This window comes from Harpia harpyja, chromosome 15 (assembly GCF_026419915.1).
Source record: "Harpia harpyja isolate bHarHar1 chromosome 15, bHarHar1 primary haplotype, whole genome shotgun sequence".
Classification (NCBI taxonomy): Eukaryota; Metazoa; Chordata; class Aves; order Accipitriformes; family Accipitridae; genus Harpia; species Harpia harpyja.
The window spans coordinates 25,128,076-25,149,220 of NC_068954.1; the positions used below are offsets into that span (position 1 = coordinate 25,128,076).

The 21,145-nt window shown below is 37.9% G+C and overlaps 1 protein-coding gene across 1 annotated transcript in view; it reads right to left on the minus strand.

Annotated features, from left to right (window-relative positions):
• Positions 1-21,145, minus strand: part of CSMD1 (CUB and Sushi multiple domains 1) — a 1,244,186-nt gene that overhangs the window by 862,484 nt on the left and 360,557 nt on the right. The window contains exon 3 of the mRNA XM_052809685.1: positions 21,013-21,125. Within this exon, the coding sequence (XP_052665645.1) occupies positions 21,013-21,125 (113 nt within the window). The remainder of the gene's footprint in view (positions 1-21,012; positions 21,126-21,145) is intronic.

Sequence of the window (21,145 nt, forward strand, 5' to 3'; positions counted from 1 at the left end):
ATATATTACATAAAAGTAAGGTTCTTATTCTCCTGTGGTACTTTCTAATAAAATATTTCAAGATCCCTTTAAAAGAGTCAAACTAATTGCACTTTTATAGACAGAAGCTGATGACAGAGTGAAGTGACTTAGAGGCTAATCCAGAAACCAAATCCAGGATTTAGCCACTGATTGGCCACTCAGCCATTGATTCACAATTACTCTCTGAAGAAATAAAACCCTGGAATGGGAATTTTACAGTAGCACTCTTTTGGAAGCTTAATTTAAGAAGAGAGAGAACTTGAGGTGAAGTGTTTAAATAGAAAGTAGTAAGACAGGACTACACTGATGTGGTGCTGTTGTTTCAGATGTTTATTTCCAGTAGAAATGCTCCACTTATATACCCACATTTTAAAGTCTATTAAATGATATGGAAATAGAAAGGAGTTATTGCTTGTAATAAGAATAACAGAAGATGTTTCAATTAAGTCATGTGTCAGTCTAACTCAACAGTAGTGAATGACCTCATCGTTCTTATCAATGTTCTATAACCTCATCTAAATACAATGTGCAGCTACTTGCTTGATCTCTCAGAAAGAAGCCCACACAAAACAGCATTTAATCAACACAATCGAAGGTTCTGACAATCACTATAACTTGTCCTCACCATGCCTCATCTCCAGTACCAGCAACATCACCAATCACTTTCTTTAGAGCTGTTCAAATTGAGTGCCATGGCTACAGTCCAGAGTGATCTGGAGTCAAGTCCTTAAATTTAATACAAGCCATCTATCAGGCTTCTGCAATGTAACCTCCACAGCTCTGCCACTTTAGATAAAGGCAGCATGGCTGATGTAAATTAATAACACATTCAATATTCTGTTTGGTTTGGGGTTTTTTTTCCTCCAGTTGAAAAGAAAGAAGAATTGAGAGAATTCACCACCAAGCAAGAGCCTTCCAAGTGACTTGATACTTCATAAAAAGTCAGGTTCAGTAATCTTCCCTTTTCAGTGAAGTCTTATATAGCATGTCTTAGAAGTATGATAGGCCCATAGGATTCTAAATTAAAATCAATCATCAGTTATGTCTTGTTCTAGGAAGTACTTCCTGGTTGAGAAAGTAGTCAAAAGGGTAACCTGCTTCTGTTCAAATAAATTTGTTTTGGTTTAAGGAATATTTTATAGAATACTAATGCAAACTGAACTATCAAAATACAAAATATAGCCTGTAATACTTCAAATGTTCAAACTACCACAATAGCAAAAGTGAAAAATGGATTAAAACTTCCAGCAGGACAAAAATTCGAACCCCAAACAATGCATTCAATATGCACGTACACGCTGTATTTAGAACGGAGTGTGCAAGTGTTATAGCAGCAGTCAGCAGATGGTGCTGTTACACACGGTGACAATTTAATTTTTTTTTTCCTTCTAGTGGACAGGGACAAATAGGGTCTTTTGTTAGTATTTTTTGTGGCAGCCACACGATTTTTCCTCTCTGCCTTGATGAGAGTCCATTCTTATAACAGACTTGTTTTGAGTTAACCTGGGAGCAAAACCTCCTTGCTTCACTGACTTAATAGAAAACAGGACTTCTGTTTCTAGATTCACGTAAGTACTTTTGGCAATGCAATGCTGGTTGGGAAAAGTATATTGGAGAATATCAATATGAGATAGAAGCTGTGTTATGCCAGTGTGCTTACTGCCTGGTTCTTGTTCACCAGAGGGTAAAGGCTGCAGATGAAGAACCTGAACTTAGCCACATGAGGTCTGCAACCAGAAGGGGAAACCTTTTTCTCTCCAGTTCTTCAGTGTTTTTCATTCACACTCATTTTTGTCTTTTCAGTGCATCTTCAGAGTGGGACACATGTTGCAGACATTTTTCCCTTTTTAACCTAAAATTCTGTAGTATAAGCAGCTAAGACTTCATTGAAACTAGTACCTTATAATATCTGTCACGTGAAAATTAAACTGAATTATGCTCAGTTTGGATGTTACTGTGATGTCAGTGGGATGACAACTTGAGTGGTAGAGCAGCTTCTCTATCACAAAAACCCAAACACACACAACATTAATCAAAAGTTAATGGGGCAGGAATGGGCTCTTTGTTTTATGCAACATACCCATCCTGCCAAGTCCATATGGATTCCCATTACTGTGTGTGTCAAAGTAATGTAAGAGTAAATCTCAGTTAAACAGTCTCCTAGAAATTGTCTAGATTTTAAGACATTCCCTAGGTTTTGATTAAGAAATTGCTCTTGCTATATTTCATTAGTTTTAAATAATTCAAATTTCCTTCCTCCAAAGCATGACCCTAAACAAGCTAGAATTTCAAAGCAAATAATTCTCCAACATAAGCTAAACAGAAAAAATCTAAATTAAACTTTCACATTTATTGTATTCTAATGTTTTTCTCCTCCTCCCTTACTATATTCTTCAATTGTATCAGTTCATCACACAGTGACTGCTGATCTTTTTGATGTGAGTAATTTGATATTAATGTGCTGCAAGTTAGGGTACCATAGCTTTGTTAGCATATCTTTTGTTACTTCACACACTATCAAATGTGGTATAATTATTTTGCCCTTACTATCTGTTCTGTTAAAGTTGTTGGGTTTTCTTACTATTTGTAATATATTTTAAAAGCCAATAGGTGTTCTAAAAGTATTTTAAACATTCATACAAATACTCCACACAAGCACACACCAAGTAAACTTAACACCAGCCTTACTTGTGGGTTACTCTAACTCGGCACAGGTAGACCTACCAATTTTAACAGTTCATTTCAGTGATTACAGGTTCAGGCCCAAGACCATTCCTAGGATCTCAACGAAAATTCCTAGTGCACCGGACCTAACATGTTACAATACACCTTCTTAGTGTCACCTAGAGTCTCATCACCTCATTTTCCATACCTGTTCCTTTCAACATTGTGCCAAAATCAATTTAACTTTGTTACCCAGTTTTGTTGACTCTTAACACTTAAAAACACTACGATACAGAGTTTAATGAACCTGTCTGGGGCATCAGTTCTACCTTTCTGTTAAGTCTAGGTGTTGTGGTTTAACCCCAGCCAGCAACTAAACACCATGCAGCCGCTCACTCACTCCCCCCCACCCAGTGGGATAGGGGAGAAAATCAGGAAAAGAAGCAAAACCCGTGGGTTGAGGTAAGAACTGTTTAATAGAACAGAAAAGAAGAAACTAATAATGATAATGATAACACTAATAAAATGACAAGAGTAATAATGAAAGGATTGGAATGTACAAATGATGCGCAGTGCAATTGCTCACCACCCACCGACCGACACCCAGCCAGTCCCCCGAGCGGTGATTCCCCGCCCCCACTTCCCAGTTCCTATACTAGATGGGACGTCCCATGGTATGGAATACACCGTTGGCCAGTTTGGGTCAGGTGCCCTGGCTGTGTCCTGTGCCAACTTCTTGTGCCCCTCCAGCTTTCTCACTGGCTGGGCATGAGAAGCTGAAAAATCCTTGACTTTAGTCTAAACACTACTGAGCAACAACTGAAAACATCAGTGTTATCAACATTCTTCACATACTGAACTCAAACCATAGCACTGTACCAGCTACTAGGAAGACAGTTAACTCTATCCCAGCTGAAACCAGGACACTAGGTTTTTGGCATTGTACTTACACTGAACTCACATTTACCTATCATGGCACAAAACTAACAAAGTATCAAAAGACTAAATAAGACACTGATTTTGGACCATCATTCTGATGGCTACCATCAGATTACATCACATCGATTCACAAATGAAGAAGAATATGTTTTATCCCTTGTATCAGTATGGGCTGGTCCACTGCTTTAAGTAGTCCACTGATTGGAGGAACTTACTACTTCTGTTCTTGAGGATTCACATAACATCAACTTTGATCTGAAAGAATACTTAGGCAACTTATTGACTTGAGTAGTGGCTTTAGCCCACCACTGAGAACAATCATTTGTAACGTAAGACAGGTCACCAGTTTAAAAAATACTGAAGCAATCGCTAAGATGTATTTTGAAGATGGCAGTAATATCAGAACTCTCTGAACTCACATTTTTTCCGTAACTCCTCTAACTTCACAATTTGCAATTTACACCATATTACACTGTAGGAATAGGGAGTTCCACAAAACCTCTGAGGACACTTTAAACTGACTGGGCCCAATCACACCAGTTATGTCAATGCACTAAGATAGTCTTAGTCTTGCAAAATTTTGTTAGTTGCTAACCATTAATGGTTGTGAGATCTTAAATTTTATATGGCATCTGATACATAGAAATTACCATCATTAATAGTTTCAACAAGACTGTAACAGTATATTTAATTACCATGATGCCCACTAAACAATTAACAATTTCCTAAATCTGTTAACCCAGTATTATTTGACACAGAACTGCAGCGCTGTATCTACAGACCTAGAAAGTGCAAACTCAGATAGTTCTGCACTCAAGAATGGGACCAAAAAAAAAAAAGATGTGTTTCACTGCCTTGTTTCTGCATGTCTCCAGTAGCAAATGGCCAAACGGCTAGCAGAATAAAATAAATTAAAAATTAAACAAAAAACCCCAAACAAACAAAACACCAACCAAAAAAAAACCCACAAAGCAGGTTTACAGCAATACTTCTCCCAGCACCTCCTCTCACACTTTATTAGTTTCTGGCTAAGGCTGTATTCAGGTTGTATCCTGTATTTACTCCCTGGATTTTAATGAATTTTTGTGTGGGTTTTATAGCTTGTTTTGTTTTCACTGGTTTTGTGGGTTTGGTTTGTGGTGGTGTTTTTTTAAAATGCCTCCACCACTTTTGCTTTTCTGAGTGAACTGTTTGCAACATGCAGGGTTCAGAGGTTCAAAGGTCCCTCAGCTTGTTAGAAGCAGAGTCAATTCCATTGCTACCAAAAAAACCAAACCAAACCTACCAATCATTAAAAAAAAAAAAAAAATACCCAACAACAGTAAACTGTTTTGGTATTTGGGGCTCTGATCAGTATTTTAGGAAAAATGAAGAAATAAAAACCCTTGGTATCACTATCAGCTGAGAAATTAGTTAGCTAAGTTCCATGAACAAAAGCTTAAAGTTACCAAGCCTACAAGGAGTATATTTTCTCTTTTCTTCCCACTTTCACTCCCTCATCTCTCACACAGACCATAGTACACAGAATTCAAAGTGAAGGTCAAATTGCCTTTAATATAGAGCTTATCTTTAAAGGAAAAGATTTAGCCTTTTTGTTAGTTATAAGCTAAGTCTAAAAAATAGCCAAAAGAAGAAATTAGGGGAAGCTAAAGCAATAAAATGACTTTGAAGTGCTGAGTATGATCTAAGCACTGCAAAAAGCATCACTACTGTATCCTTTAAAAGGCGATGATGACATTTAATTTTGCAAAACATGTAACAGCAGAGAAATACATTTTTGCTTTTGTTTCATTCTCAATTTTCTTTTAAAATCTTCCTCTCAGACATGAAAAAAACCTGCTACTGACAAGCACGCAATGAGCAAAGCAAAGTATTCTCTTTAAAACTTGCAGTTACAGAATTCAGGTGGAGGGTCCCAGTAACAACATTGTTCAATCTGCAAACAGACTGAACTCAACTCATTCTTGACTTCTCACATTCAGGGATGGGTTTTTTCTCCTTTCATTTAAAGGCTTATTTTGATAAACAAGTCATTTGCATGCAGGTTTCATCATGATTTAACTCAGGAAAGGATGGCACGTGGGTAGGATTTAGGCAACTGTGAAAGCTTTAAAGGACAAAAAACAACCCCAAACCCAACCCCACCACAACAAAACATAATGCTGGAAAGACTCACTCTTTGCCAAGGTGAAGCCTGATCACATGTGTGGCACTGAAATATGTTCCACTTTGTCTTAGTGCATTACTGTTGCCATTTGCTAAACTCCTACAGCAGAGCTGACTTGACAGCATTGAAGAGAGCTTCAGTATCCTACACACAACAGCTGTCCAATCACCCACTGCCTAATTTTTTTTCCCCAACATGCAGCTCCTCAGTTATTTAAAAATGTAAATTGTATTAAAGAAAAAGTTGCAGAATAAAATTTTAAAAACAAAGGAAGCTATTACCAAAAAATCCACCCCCTCCCCCCCCCCAAAAAAAAAAAAAAAAAAAAAAAAAAAAGAAAAACCACACAACAGCTTCTCTGTTACAGCCACAGTATATCAGAAGCTAAAACACCAGGCAGGCACAAAACACCCTAATTGCTGGTCAGTTTAGAAGCCTATTCCACTTACAAGAACACAGGATCCGAATCAACTCCTCCCTGTTGATGCCCACAGTCACCTAAGAAAGTTAAAGAGAACACTTGGCCAAATTTTCCTCTGCTGCCCCTAGGCAGCTGCACACACAGGGTACATTAAGTTGGCTGCATCTTTTAAGGCATAAGCAAAATTTCACGCATTTTACAGCAGAAAGCTCTGTTTTCTCACGAGCTTCTTCCAAAACCAGTTTTTCATCTCAAAACAGAAGTGGGAGGCTGCCCCACTTTTAGAAAGTCTCATGACTTCTCTCCAGCCTCCAAAACAAAAGATTCCCAAAGAATCAAAGAAACTCAAATCTGTAGAATAATTAAAAATTATCTAAGAAAATAACATTCTCAAACTATGTTTGAAGTGAGAGTGATTTCCATTGAGATGATGCATGTTTTTCTACCAAAGGTCCTTTCAGTTCAAATGCTGATTTTTTGTAAGGTAGGACACATGATCTAAACCTTAGATTAAGCAGCAGGGATGCACACCCTGGGAAGAACATAGGGATGCTGCCTGGAAGCGTAGGATGGATCAGGAAAGCTAAGGCACAGCCGGAGCTGAATTTGGCAAGGGATGTGAAGGATAAGAGCAGCTTCTACAGGTACATTTGTCAGAAAAGAAAGACAAAAGAAATTGTACTGCCCCCAATAAATGAGACGGGGGATCTGGTGGCAACTGACATGGTAAAGACTGAGGCACTCAATGACCTTTTTGCCTCCATTTTCACTGACAATAGCTCTTCCCTCATCTCTCAAGTCCCTGAACCTCAATTCAGGGACAGGGGGAATAAAGTCCCTCCCATTGTAAGAGAAGATAAAGTTTGAGACCACCTGAGGAACCTGAACATGCACAAGTCCATGGGACCCAATGAGATGCATCCCAGGGTCCTCAGAGAACTGGCAGATGTAGTTGGTAAGCCACTCTCCATGATATTTGAAATGTCATGGCAGTCAGGCAAAGGTCCCAGTGACTGGAAAAATGGAAACATCACACCCATTTTTAAAAAGGGTAAAAAAGAGGACCCTGGGAACTACCAATCTGTCAAGCCTCAGCTCAGCACCCAGTAAAATGATGGAACAGATCCTCCTGGAAGACATGTCAAAACATATGGAAGACAAGTGATGAGAGACAGCCAACATGGCTTCATCAAGGGCAAATTGTGCCTGACTAATCTAGGGCCCTTCTATGATGGAGTGACTGCATCAGTGGACAAGAGAAGAGCTACAAATGTCATCTACTTTGACTTCTGCAAGGCCTTTAATACAGTCCCCCACAACATCCTTGCCTCTAAATTGGAAAGATATGGCTTTGATGGATGGACTATTCGATGGAGAACTTGGCTTGGTGGCCAAGCCCAGTGAGTTGCAGTCAACAGCTCAATGTCCAAATACAGATCAGTAACACGTGGTGTCACTCAGGAGTCCGTATTGGGACCAATGCCACTCATTATCTTTATTAAGGACATAGTGGGATTGAGTGCACCCTCAGCAAGTTTGAAGATGACACCAATCTGAGTGGTGCAGTTGCTACACTTGAGGGAATGGATGCCATCCAGAGGAATCTTGACAGGCTTGAGAAATACGCCCATACAAACCTCATGAAGTTCAACAAGGCCATGTGCAAGGTGCTGCGCCTTGGTCGGGGCAATCCCCAATATCAGCACAGGCTAAGCAATGAAGATGTTGAAAGCAGCCCTGTGGAGAAGGACTTGGAGATAGTGGTAAATGAAAAATTGGACATGAGCCAGCAACGAGCACTTGCAGCCCAGAAAACCAATCATATCCTGCGCTGCATAAAAGGAAGTGCAGCCAGTAGGTCAAGGGAGGTGATTCTCCCCCCCTACTCACTCTCGTGAGACCTCACCTGGAATACTGCAACTAGCTCTGGGGGCCCCAGCACAAGAAAGTCACAGACCTTTTCGAGCAGGTCCACAGGAGGGCTACAAAAATGATCAGAGGGCTGGAACACCTCTCTTATGAAGAAAGACTGAGAGATTTTGAGTTGTTCACCTTGGAGAAGAGAAAGCTCCAGGGAGACCTCACTGGGGCCTTTGAATACTTAAACTTAAAAGAAAGATGGAGGGAGACTTTTTACCAGGGCCTGAAGTGATAGGGCAAGCAATAGGGTTTTAAAAGCATTGGGTGGATTTAGATTAGACATAAGGAGGACATTTTTACAATGAGAGTGGTGAGGCACTGGAACAGGTTGCCCAGAGAGGTTGTGGATGCCCCATCACTGGAAGTGTTCAAGGCCAGGTTGGATGGGGCTTTGAGCAACCTGTTCTAGTAGAAGGTGACCCTGCTTGTTGCAAGGGAGTTGGAACTAGATGACCTTTAAAAGGTCCCTTGAACCCAAACCATTCTATGATTAAAATGCTCAACTTATAGACAGCTAAACTAATCCTTCAGATTCCATTGTAAAGTCAAAGCAGGCAGACAGGCACCTCTGCTTTGAGATGATTTATCTCATGTTAACACAAGCATGTAATGGTAATTGGCTTTTGAAAGTATTTAATGATTATAACCATTTATGACTAGCTTTGTGGCTGGCTATCACAAATTTAGGGAGCTAGTCAGGTGAGGTCCATCCTAGCTGCCTGGTAGTACACTGAGCAGCAAAGATTACACAGGTAAAAGTTCCCTGGATGGTTCTAATGGAAACTTCAACTAAACCAGGAAATTTTGGAAAGTCAAGCTGTATCAGGAGAAGTAACTGGTTTATGCATGTGATGTTTTGTAATTGTGTAGCCCTGTAATCTGGTACTGCCATTCTCAGTAACAGACCAAGCTTTGTATTGAGCTTGCAAGGCCTCAGGACTGAGACTTGCTACAGTCAGGCTCACTCTGTCTGAAATTCTCCAAACTTGCCTGCAGCTTTGCTTTACTTGACTTAGCTGTGATAGCAATTTCTCTAATTGATAGGCTGTCTCAGGCTAATTTGTTTTACTTTTTTGTTTGTTTGGTTTGGGTTTTTTGTTTGGTTGGTTGGTTTTTTTGTTTTTGTTTTTTTACAACTGGCACAATGACGTAGTTAAGAGAAATACAGGCCTGGTTTGACTGCAGAGGCTTTGAGAAGTGGAGATACAGGATGCAGTGCAGGGGAATACATGCATAGTGACAATAAGCAATGAGACAAAGGCTTGGCACTAGAGAGCCCACAGCTATAAACAACTCACCCACGGTCAGTTAAAGAAATGCAGACCTGGACAAAACTGGTTTTAGGAGTAACAAATAACAAAGCAGTAGTATCTAACATGCACTGGACACCACATATAAAGTAAATATGGGCATGATATGGAACTGCAGACCAAGGAAGAGAGAGCAAAAGTAAGAATAACCTCAAGTGCATCCTAAAGTGAGGAAGAATAAAACATCAACTACCGGACCCAAAGGAGCAGGGAAGGGGTAAGCATAATACTAGGAAAAGTGGTAGAAACCAAGAAGCGTGCACGCAACCGTTTTAACTGTACTGTTGTTATTTTTTCATTTTCTGTAAAAATTTCATCTGGACTAATAACGGTTAGATACTTAAGACTTTGATTACACTAACAATTCTTGGGTTTACATACATACAAAGACACAGAGTGTGTTACCATTTCCCCACAAATAAGATCTTATAAATCCAAAACTGCTGTTTTAACACTCTCATGACTTCAGGTTTACAATCCACTGACACCATACAGGTGTGCCTTGTCTTGTTAAACAAGTGTAAGGAAGTCACAGATCCAATAAAATCAAGGAGATTGTCTGACCTTCCGTGCCTTCTATGGCCCTTTTCAGGTCATTCCAGTAAGCCAGCTTCAAAGAACCTTAAGGCAAGATTTCTTGGAAGTATAACATGCATGAATAATTCAATAAATTTATTAGGAAGTCTTTCAATATATACAAGATGAAAGATTTCAACGTGTTGCAAGTTAAAGGAAGCAAATACAAAATACAGAGTTAAAAAAGTACTCAAGGCAGTTTTGGAGACTCATTTATAGCAACATGTATACCTAATGAAGTTAATGAGATTACGTGGGTTAATAAACAATATTTAGATAGGTGATACACAAAGTGGTCCAATAGTATTGTATGAAAACATGGAATTCTAACACACACAAGGTGAAGATTGTGTGACAGATTTTAGTTAAAACCTCAAAAGTTTCAGTTAAACACAATGCCTACATTATGTGTACTACAGTCAACCTATTCCCTTTCTTCACAAGTAATAGGTGAGTGACATACCAGCTACTTTATTCATTAGTGAACAAGATCAATGCCTTAGTGAAAATTTAGACATGCTTGTTTTGATGAGTGTATTTTGTTGCAAAGTTCTAGACATCTGCCTTATTATCCCAATTACAGAAGAAAAACATGAAAGGTTATGCAAATGAAATCCTCAATATATGGGAAGGATATGAATAACAAAGTAATTCAAAGTACAATTATTAATGGTTTAAAGTTATACAAGAGAAGATTAAAAGCAAGGTATGTGACTGTATTTATATGCTAACTATCCATCTAACATAGCAAATTCTACAACCTTTAATTAATCAGGGTAACAGCTGCTGGCTACAGTAACATAGCAAACCCAAAGTTCTGTTTTCTGGCCCACTAACCCACAGGTCTTATTCTAGAAATACCAATTCCACACCGCAACAGTATAAACCCTTTGCCAGTTCAAAGGAACAAAAATCTGCAATGAGACAACGAGTCCACATGAAATAGAGATTTTTTTCCATTGTCTTATTTTTGCAACAAAAGTCATAAAAGCCGTAAACCATCTTTACCATTGCAAGCAGATTTGTAATAAATACAAATTAGTTATCAACAGTAACTCTCAGTAGGCTGCAGAGCCTTTTTTTAAAGGCAGAAATACAGTTTTCATAATAAAAAGTGATACTACTTTAAATTAAGGACAATAGCTAAAAAAACCCAAACAAACAAAAAAACCCCCAAACCACTATAAAGACTACTACAAACCAGAAATCAGACTAGTATGGCTGAAAATGCACTTTTATTATCTGAAAGATGAAAAGCCTAATACAACTCTCCGTACTTGCACCAGCCAAAGGAATAACTAACTTCCTTTATAAATGAGATCAGAAATCAAGCAAGCCATAGTATCAGACTTTTTCAGATTCATTAAAAGCTAGCTAAGTGTCAGTTGAATTTCATCTGGGACCATCTCATTAATGGGAACCATTCTGAAGGTAAGGAAACACTACTGAATATATCCGATAATTAGAAAAGGAAGTAGGATTTAACTCTTCAGCCAGATAGAAATCTGGGGATAAATGCATCAGGAAACTCCTCCGAGTAATTTGGACATGCACACTAGATCACTGGCAATATTTTAATTTCCACATTGGTAAAGAGAAAAAGACCATGTCCAGAACTGAAAGTTCAGGCAAAATGAAGTTTGAACAGAATACACTCCTCCTTTAACTATTAGCATCCTAATATTTGGCAGCAGTTGCTGTTTAAAATTAAATTTAGAGTGGGGGCAGGGAAGGACAGAGGCTGCTTAACTGAAATCTTATCTCCAGCAAACCTGTAAGGCTACAAACAGAAAAAGTTATTCCCCCAAATCCCAGTGGGCTGTAAAAATCAAACAAGCAAAAATACCAGCTCCGTTGAGTCACATTGCACGGCTTGTTTCAAAAAAGCACTTGGAGAAAAGATGCATTACACATATTTCCTTATGTGGCTGAATTAAAAAAAACCAAATCCAATACAATTCCAGAATTATGGGAGTTTGACCTTGTTTGTTTCTCAAACAGTTGCTGCATTAATTTGCTGCATTTTAAGTTTGAAAATTAACATCCATGTAGAAGAACTAAAGCATTTTGAAGAGAAGCAAAGCTAGCCTTTTACTATTCAGTGTTTTGGGGTTTTTTTTAAGCTGTCTACAACATACTGATTTGCAAGATTTTTAGAACATGCTGCACATCTGTACTAGTTTCAGCTGTGATAAGAGTTAAATTTCTTCATAGCAGCTTGTATGGGGCTACATTTTGGATTTGTGATGAAAACAGTGTTGATAACACAGGGATGTTTTCGCAATTGCTGAGCAGTGCTCACACAGCATCAAGGCCTTTTCTGTCCTGCCAGCAAGTCGGCTGCAGGTGCAAGGAGTTGGGAGGGGACACTGCCAGGACAGCTGGCCCCAACTGGCCAAAAGGATATCCCATACGATGTTGTGCTCAGCAATAAAACTGAGAGGGGTGAAGTCTGGCCAGGGCTGCCATTGCTCAGGGACATTTGGAGCAATGGCATTGGTCTTCCCAAGTAACCTTTAAGCATGATGAAGCCCTGCTTTCCCAGAGGTGGCTGAACACCTGCCTGCTGATGGGAAGCAGTGAATGAATTCCTTGTTTTGCTTTGCTTGCATGTGCAGCTTTTGCTTTACCTATTAAACTGTCTTTATCTCAATCCATGAGCTTTCTCACTTTTACTCTTTCAATTCTCTCCCCCACCCCAGTGGGGGAGGGGGGAGTGAGTGAGCAGCTGTGTGGTGCTTAGTTGCCAGCTGGGGTTAAACCACATCAACTTAATACTGATTCGGAACAGGTAATGACTGCACTAAAGGAATTTTGACATTTTGAAAAAATTCTTTGAAGTATTTTTCACAAGTTAGTATTAGTCATACAAACACATACTAATGACGGCAGATAAGAAAGAACACGAAACAGGGTATTAGTATCAGCACAGTTGGGATGATGATCTGTTAGGATGTAGATTAGATTCTCCAGAATCTCAATACTCAATAGCAGAGAAATTAAACCACTGCATTAAGTTATTTAGCCTACAAAAAGAGAGAAACAATCCTGTTATGACTTGGACTTTCCACTTCTTTTTTCCATGCCAGAATGTGCTGTTGTGGTTTAGAACTGGCACCTCAGAGTAGCAGAGGAGCAACTCCTTAATCTTTTCGTCTAGGAAGCCCACTTTTACCAAATCATTTTCCTATTGCATTTGTGATCCAAATAGGAGCACAATTAAGAGTTTTTTGGAGGGATGTTACAAGCCCACTAAATGATTACAAGGTATGAACCACCGACATTGGGTTTGTTACTGGTTCGTGCACAAGGACAATAAACACAGTAGTTCTTTTACGGATCAATAAGTCACTAGAAGGCACAAAATAATCGCTTACTTCCAGAATCAGAGGCAGTCAAAAAGACAGTTTCAAAAACATATCTTAAGACATGTAATTCCCTTTCAAAGGGCTACTAGACACACAAAGGCTGTCTTTGCTTTAGGGATTGAGCTACTCAGGGTAAAAGCTGGAAAGCAGAAAACAGCTGACATAGCTTATAATTGGACTAACATAACAGGCAAGGCTCTTACAAAATTATTCTTCCTTCAGATACAAAATTCATTGGTTGATAATGAGTCTTACAACATTTAATTTTAATTTTATTTTCTGCCAATTCAAGTAGGGTTTATTCCACCACTACTTTCATTACAGTGCCTTTTTTCCTAGGAAAGAATTTCCTAGAGCTTCCAATTGTAAAGTTTCTGCCTTTGGGCAGTTTAGGAAATAACATTCCAGATTTCTGACTCCTGGGGTCCTTGGAATATTGCTGAAACGCAACATTTAAGTGTTTTACTGGTGAAAGGAATTTCACTTCTTTTTCAGCCAGTGAAGTTATCCACCACAAGTTCTCATAGCTAAGAAAGCTGCAAAGTATACTTGTTTTAAATACGGTTATTTCTTCTATGCACAATCTTTTCGTATATGAAAGACTAGAAAGGGAAGGCATACAAGAGAGCAGTCATTACCTGCCTCTACAAACCAAATTAACTTCCCCAAAAATGTAGCATTTTGAGCAAGTTTTAGATCTATTCACACACTTCAGAACACAAGCAGACTATTTTACCTATCTCTCCTCACAAAATAACCTCCATTTTCTTTTCCGTAAGTTTTCTGCATATATGTAGGCTTAACAATAACAGCTAAAGGAAAAATACTTTTAAAGTGAACTCTTTTTATAGCTAATCTAGAATATTAATGATTTAGGTATCAGAGGTCCCACAGAACAGTCCCACAGCACTGCAAGACCTCTTCTGCCCTGAGATTTTGCTGCTACACATTATGTCACGTTTTGACACACAAAGTATCGTTTTATTTTTAACTGCATTATGATTTCTTTCCTGTATGTCATCATTAACAGTCATTCAGATTGCATCATTCCAAAAAGATGTTATTTTTAAGAAAATATGCTAGAGAAAGGAAAAATGCTTTTTTCTTTTTAAGGACTTCAGTTGACAACGGAAACCTATACCCAAATTCATTCTCAGAAAACAATTACTTCCACTCCAAAGAGGTGCAACTATGAATTCCAGCCTAAAAAGATCCCATTTCAGTCTGTGCTTTCACTATTTAAAGCTATTGGTTTACTTGGTCATGTGTATACACACAAACATCGCTTAAAGCTTTAACAAACCTCTCAGTTTGAAAAGAACAGGCTACCAAAATGGTAAGCAACAAGTATTTAACTAAAAACAGAAAAAGAAATATATCAGTCTATTAACAGATGTTACAATTACACTAACAGTCAACTAAGATTGCTAGTTAAGATGTACAGCTGCCAAGATTACATTTACAACAATACCAGAATTTACTGTAGTATTAATGTTAGTTTTGTTTTCTTACCAAAGAAATGCTAAAAAAAAAAAAAAAAAGGGCAGTTTGTGCCTTTAACATTTAAAAGAATTAAACTCAGATTAAAATTTACACTGCTTCTTTCTCTAAACATCACAGTAGAGGAGGGAATAGTTATAGATTTGGGAGCAAGAAACTGAATCCTCCCAAAAACTATGCAACAGAATATAGAAGGAACTGCATAGCTCTCCATGTCATAATTAGATATTCATTACAATCTTTTGGACCTCTTCAGCACTGGATATGCTAATCCACTGAGGTTCAAGAGTCATATTCAAAGTCTCAGATCATTGGAACAATCAAAATGAAGTATTATCTAACAGATAAAACAGCACCTATGACTAAACCATAGAGATTAACCAGTGATGGTTGAAGATTCAGGAGACTACTCGTCTCACACTGCATAGTAGAGGATCATTATGCATTTGAGTTGCATAAAAGTTGGTATTTTCTTGCCAATTTAGCTTCCTGCTCTCAACTTGAAATATTTGCCTCAGATTATGCAGTTTGTTTTGAACATGCCCATTCCCAGGGAGTAACTACTCTTATCACTGCGTCACAGTTTGTTGGGAGAACTACACAGCCATTAACTAATATGGTTAGACTCATGGACAGCAGGCAGGAAGCACTGTCAAGTGCTGACCCAGTGAAAAGCAGATTTTTACTCTTAAGAGAGTGCAGGAAAAATATTTTGGTACTTGAGGGAAACAAACAAAAAACAAGAAACATTAGCTTGAGCTCAGAGGTCTGTTATCTTGAGTGCATCCACGTTGACTGGAAAATGACAGTCTCGGGAAAATTATCTTGGTAGACTCATGGAATCAATACAAGAGATTAATGTTTCCAAATTGGTTGGGGAAGCATTCCATTTTGTTGTTGTTGTTTTAAATAGTTCAAAGTATTGAACCATAAAATAAAAATAAAAAGGAAAAATACACCAAATAACAGATACTCAGGGAGAACAGGAGCAAGAGAAAAAAAACGAAAATTTCTTCAAAGACTTTACACTGTGGAAGTATATCGCTACTTTCTGCTGTTGATACTGAAAGGGACTTAAAAAGAAGCTTCAGGGAAGATGGGTAAGGCAGGATGAGGTGACTGCCAGTATAAATGTTAATGCTGGGTGTGAGCAGAAAGCTTTGACAATTCAAAGAACAAAAGAAAAAAGGAAGTATGCCCTGAAGGCAGGTAGGATAGAGGGACGTGCAAGAGCTCTTCCTTTGACAAAGAAAACCTGCTGCTGTAGAACAGAGGTCAAGGAAAGGTACTAGCACACATCAAGTCCAGTACATCTGGCTTATTGTTTAAACACTGTCCACCAATTCTACATCAAAAAGTGTGGTTATAAACAACAAAAACAACCACACAAAAAAAATCCAAGATAGCTTAAAATGAACCAAGGATTGTTAAACTTTGAGGGCAGTTTAATGTTTAGTGGCAGACAGTAGTGTAGCAAAATATAAGGTAAAAACCGTGACATTTCATTTTACATTGATGACTAACAATGTGCTTTGAATTAAGCTTTTCTACTTTTACTGAATTTTCTGCACTTGACAACTGGATTCCCTGAATAGGACACAGTAGTTTCGTAGAAGAAAAAACATATAACAATTGTATCACGCATTACTCAAATTAAGTACACGTGTGTATAACGCTTCAGATACAGAAACATACTCTTTAAATGAAAGCAGTATTTCCAACCATATGCAAGTGTTCTGTATGGGAGGAATATTCCTGACTTTCCAAAGAAAATTATTACAATGATATAGCAATGCTGAATTTTTACTTCTGTTTGTAGCCCTCTAAGCACCTTTTTAAAAAACAGTTTGTTAATGTCATTCTAGAAAATAGGAATTAAACTGACTGTAACAGGGAATGAAAATTGCAGAAGTCACAAGTACTTTGTTATTCTCCCCATGCACCCCCTGCAAAGCCTAAACATGTTTTATATGATACAAAGCACTGTCAATTTGGAAAAAAAAAAAAAAAAAAGAAACCAAAACCAAAGCGCACGTTACAGAAACATAATCTACCCCTCAACTCCCCAATCCCATTGCTTAAAACTTACATTTAAGTATTACCCAACAGTGATGATAATGATCAATAAATCATTTAGCGGATTAAATAAGTTGACAAATTCTATAAACTGAACTTACTACTTCTGAAATTTATCTTTTCACTGATATAATGACATGTTTGAAAATTTCATAGATAATTTTATTTCCAGAAAATAAGAATAATTGAAGCTTCCATCTGTACCAAAAGCTTAGAGTGCTGATGTGATCACTGAGGAAGATGGAAGTATTATCAGTTAAAAACACTAGAGATTTTCAGAAATGGACATATAAATCTGGTGAAGTAATGATATAGTAAAGAAATCTAAATTTCAGCCCAAGAACTCGGCAACTGCCCAACTACATCAGTGTCTTGTTAAAACTAGATGGCTCTCGCTGGTCTGCTGCTACAAAATTAGATTTAGTTAAGTATTAATATTCACGTGGTGTATGGGTGACAGCAGGCTAAGTCAGATGGGTACAAATAATTTTCAAGGGCTTAGAGCTCCAGAATGTGGTTTCACTAGCTTCATTGTTAACCTATTTATATATTGTAAAAACACAAAGGATCTGATTAAGTTATTGCTGCACAGGAAGTGAGACCATAAATCAAGAATATACTCAATAAAACGCATAGATCAGAATTTCATCCCAGGGAATGGGATGTAGTGTTCTCTCTCTGCTAGGGATACCAGTGTGGGTATAACTTCAGAGGCTCTTCAGTAGGTCTTGAAGTGGTTCATATGCCTTCTTTCCTGGTTCAGCGCCCTACCCTCATTCACCAGTGAGTTTAAGTTAAAAAGAACACCCTGCAGACAGGAACAGTGAAACCTCCCAACAGCATCCGCCTTGCTCTGCAAAGCAGAAACTCAACACAGCAGAGAATCTAGACCAGCATTAAGTCTTTCGAGAGATAAGAGTCATTGTCAAAACACTAGCTTTTTCTCCCACATGATCACATTTAAAACACTAACTTTCAATAGCAGAGCTAACCTTGACGACACTAATCAATCTTTTTTATTTTTTTTTAAATTGCATAAAGGTAACAATCCTAATTAGATGAAATTTTCCTATTCAGAAGAGTGGCCTGTCACAAGAATGTAAAAAACCACACTCATTTTGCAGCCTTCCAGAATATGGTAAGTTTATGTAAATTAGTTCCTTCATTAGTCCTAATATTTGAATTTTTCAGACCTACTTCATCTGCTACTGTGAGACAAGTGGTGCAATTCCAGAATAATTCCTTTGCATGCTTTTGCATAGTGATGTAAAGTTGTGGGGTTTTTTTTTTCCTGCTCCCAGTCTGTTAGAATTCCTTAACTTTTGAATGTTGTGGACAATCCTACTTCCATATAAAAATTTGTTACAGATTACTCCCCCAGGTACCATTAAAAAAAAAAAAAAAAACAGATTTTTTTTAACATACTGTCCTTGCCAGCTGACACACAGTTAAAACTTCTCTCTAATTAAGATGTTTAAAACAGTGTTTCCCAAACTCTGCATTACGACCCCATAGTGTCCCAAACTTTTAGATGGCAGCAGTCAGTAACACTTCAATAATCCCCATGCTTCCAACTGAACAGTAATTCATTTACTCAAGAGAAGAATGAAAGAGCTGGCTAAAACCAGGGATAAATAGATAGTTCAGTAAAAGCAAACTAGCTTAGGGATGGGTAGCCAGCAGAGTGATTATAAAGACTTCCAGTGACTGGTAATATCTGGTCTGTATTCCCCTGTCCCAGAGGAACTGATCTCCTGCCTACTCACAAAATTACATATGGCATAGGAGCCAGAAGGGGTCACTATTTAAAAGAAGTAGTTTAGAGAACAGTTACAGGAGTTCTTACACTATGGTGCTTCAGTAACTCAACCAGCCATTGCAGCGGCAATTACCCCGAGCCTTCAGAAAAAAACACCTAACCCCTCTCCGCTACAAACCCTTCCCAAATCGTCAGTCCCCACTGCCTGTCTATACACTGAGACGCTGTCACTTCAGTGATGTTTACCATTTCTTCTGGAGTTGGATGTCATATTTTGAAGTCAATTTAAAGCTCATGGACGACACCAGCTTTACAGCACTAAATCTGAAAGAGGGCAGTGTTGTGTAACCAGAGAGTGGTGCTATCTGTCAACATTAATTACAGCTCTTCCTGCTGGGGTTTTTACAAGAAAGTAGGCCAGCAGGAAGTGTCATTATATTATAGCCTGTGGCTCTGTGCATGTGTTCCTAAGTTGACAGTCAAGAGACACCCTTTAACATTCTTCACTGTCTTTTTCAATATGAAAAACAAACTGCTCAGATTGCATAAAAGGATGAAATATGCTATCATATGCATCTGCTAGAGGAGAAAGATACAGGTATGTAGAAAGCAACTTCCTATTGAGGTAACAAAGACAGTTCCTGGTGTGTTCGTGATTTCTGACATTCCTTTTCAACTTAACCTAATAAAGCTTATAAAGACTATTAAAATGAAACTTTCCTAGCCCTTCCTCACAGCCCTTATCTCGGTTAAAAAAAAGACTGATTAGCTGACTTCCAGGTAATAAGGCTCTGAGGGACAAAGGAAGGGAGGAATAGCTACCAAGGAAAGACGTACTGCTGAGCTACCCATCCCAAACAGAAAAAGCTCAAAACAAAAAAGTTTGAGTTACACATGACACCTCCTACGCCTCTGTCTTTCACACCTAGCTAACCCACTCAATGCGGATATTGAATTCAAAAGATACTTTAAAAAAAACACTATTATTTCAAAACATTAATCAAATATGAAACAAAGATATGCATCAATATGGAGTAGACTTAGATATTGTCAAGAAAGGGAGGTAAAGTTTCAAGGGACTATGAATAGTTCTAGGAGATATGCTTGGTAAATTTTGATCACATTTGAAGATACCTGTGGTCTCTAAGTTACTTGAGTTTTTCTAAAGTGGTGACCAATGTAATGGATTTACACACTTGCAAATGCTAGTCCTAGTAAATACCTACAATCAAACCATACTACTTTCTAGATTCAGAGTTCCTACATCAATGTCATCACTAAAAATATTTTTCTTTTAAATTCTACCACTTAACTGGCCGTAGGCAGCTCTTCCAGAATAATCACTTTCAACAAAGGATTATACCTATGAAACCATAGAAAAAATGACTTTGCATTTGAGAAGTAATCTGAAACTGAGCTTTCTGCAACTTCTAGTACTTAAAGCCCTGCATTTCCCATAAATAAAAAAATAGTAGTAAAAAAACCCACTCCACCCACCCCAAACCACCACACACTCAGCTTGAAAGCGATCCTCAAGTTACACTCAAAACACCTTCATTATCCAACAACGCTAAGCAACTGACTTAATACCACTGTATCTCCTAACTTTCCCAAACAAAGGTTGCAGATCTCATAAAGCCTTTTGTACAACTCAAAGTATTAAGGAAATTGTATCAGTCCAGTTTTATGAGATTAATTCTTAGTAGACACTAGAAGACATGAAATGCTTGGCCTTATTTTTTCCCAGAACTGTGCAGTCATCACTGTAGTCTAACATTTTCCACAGAGTCAGTTCTCAACTGCTTTGGGTTTTTTGGTTTTGTTTTTAAATTTATATATACATATACTTTTGTTGTCATTGTTCTTGTTTTAATTTTCCACAAGGAGAAGATTAGTGATTGATTTTCAAGTCCAGTTAATATCCATATCGCCTCTCATTTTTATCATTATACCCCTTAAGTTAGGCATAGCCTAAAGAAGTTGTCAAAAGAAATAGCTTAGGAAATAATAATAATACCATTTAAATGTAAGCATTTCTGAATCCAGCTTTGGAAGTCTGACAAATTCAATAAAAAATTCCAGCAGAAATTAAATTATTAGTTTAAATTAAATTTCAAAATCAAGACTATGACCATGATGTAGTAACATTTAAGTATGTTATATAAAAAAAAAAAATTATGCAATATTCATGGATGATTCAAAGCCCAAACAATTAAAACTGAAACATCATGTTTCAACATGAAAAATATATATCAAGTAGAATAAAGACCTGGAAGGAAAATAGTTCTTACCTTCATAGATAGCTTTGAAGCCTTGAGCACTGACAGCAAAATCTGTGGTGAAACAGAGGGTGAGGATAGATCCTGTGCTCACAATAGATGATGGAAGCTGAAAGCCAGATAACCTGTGCAATAAAAAGGCACA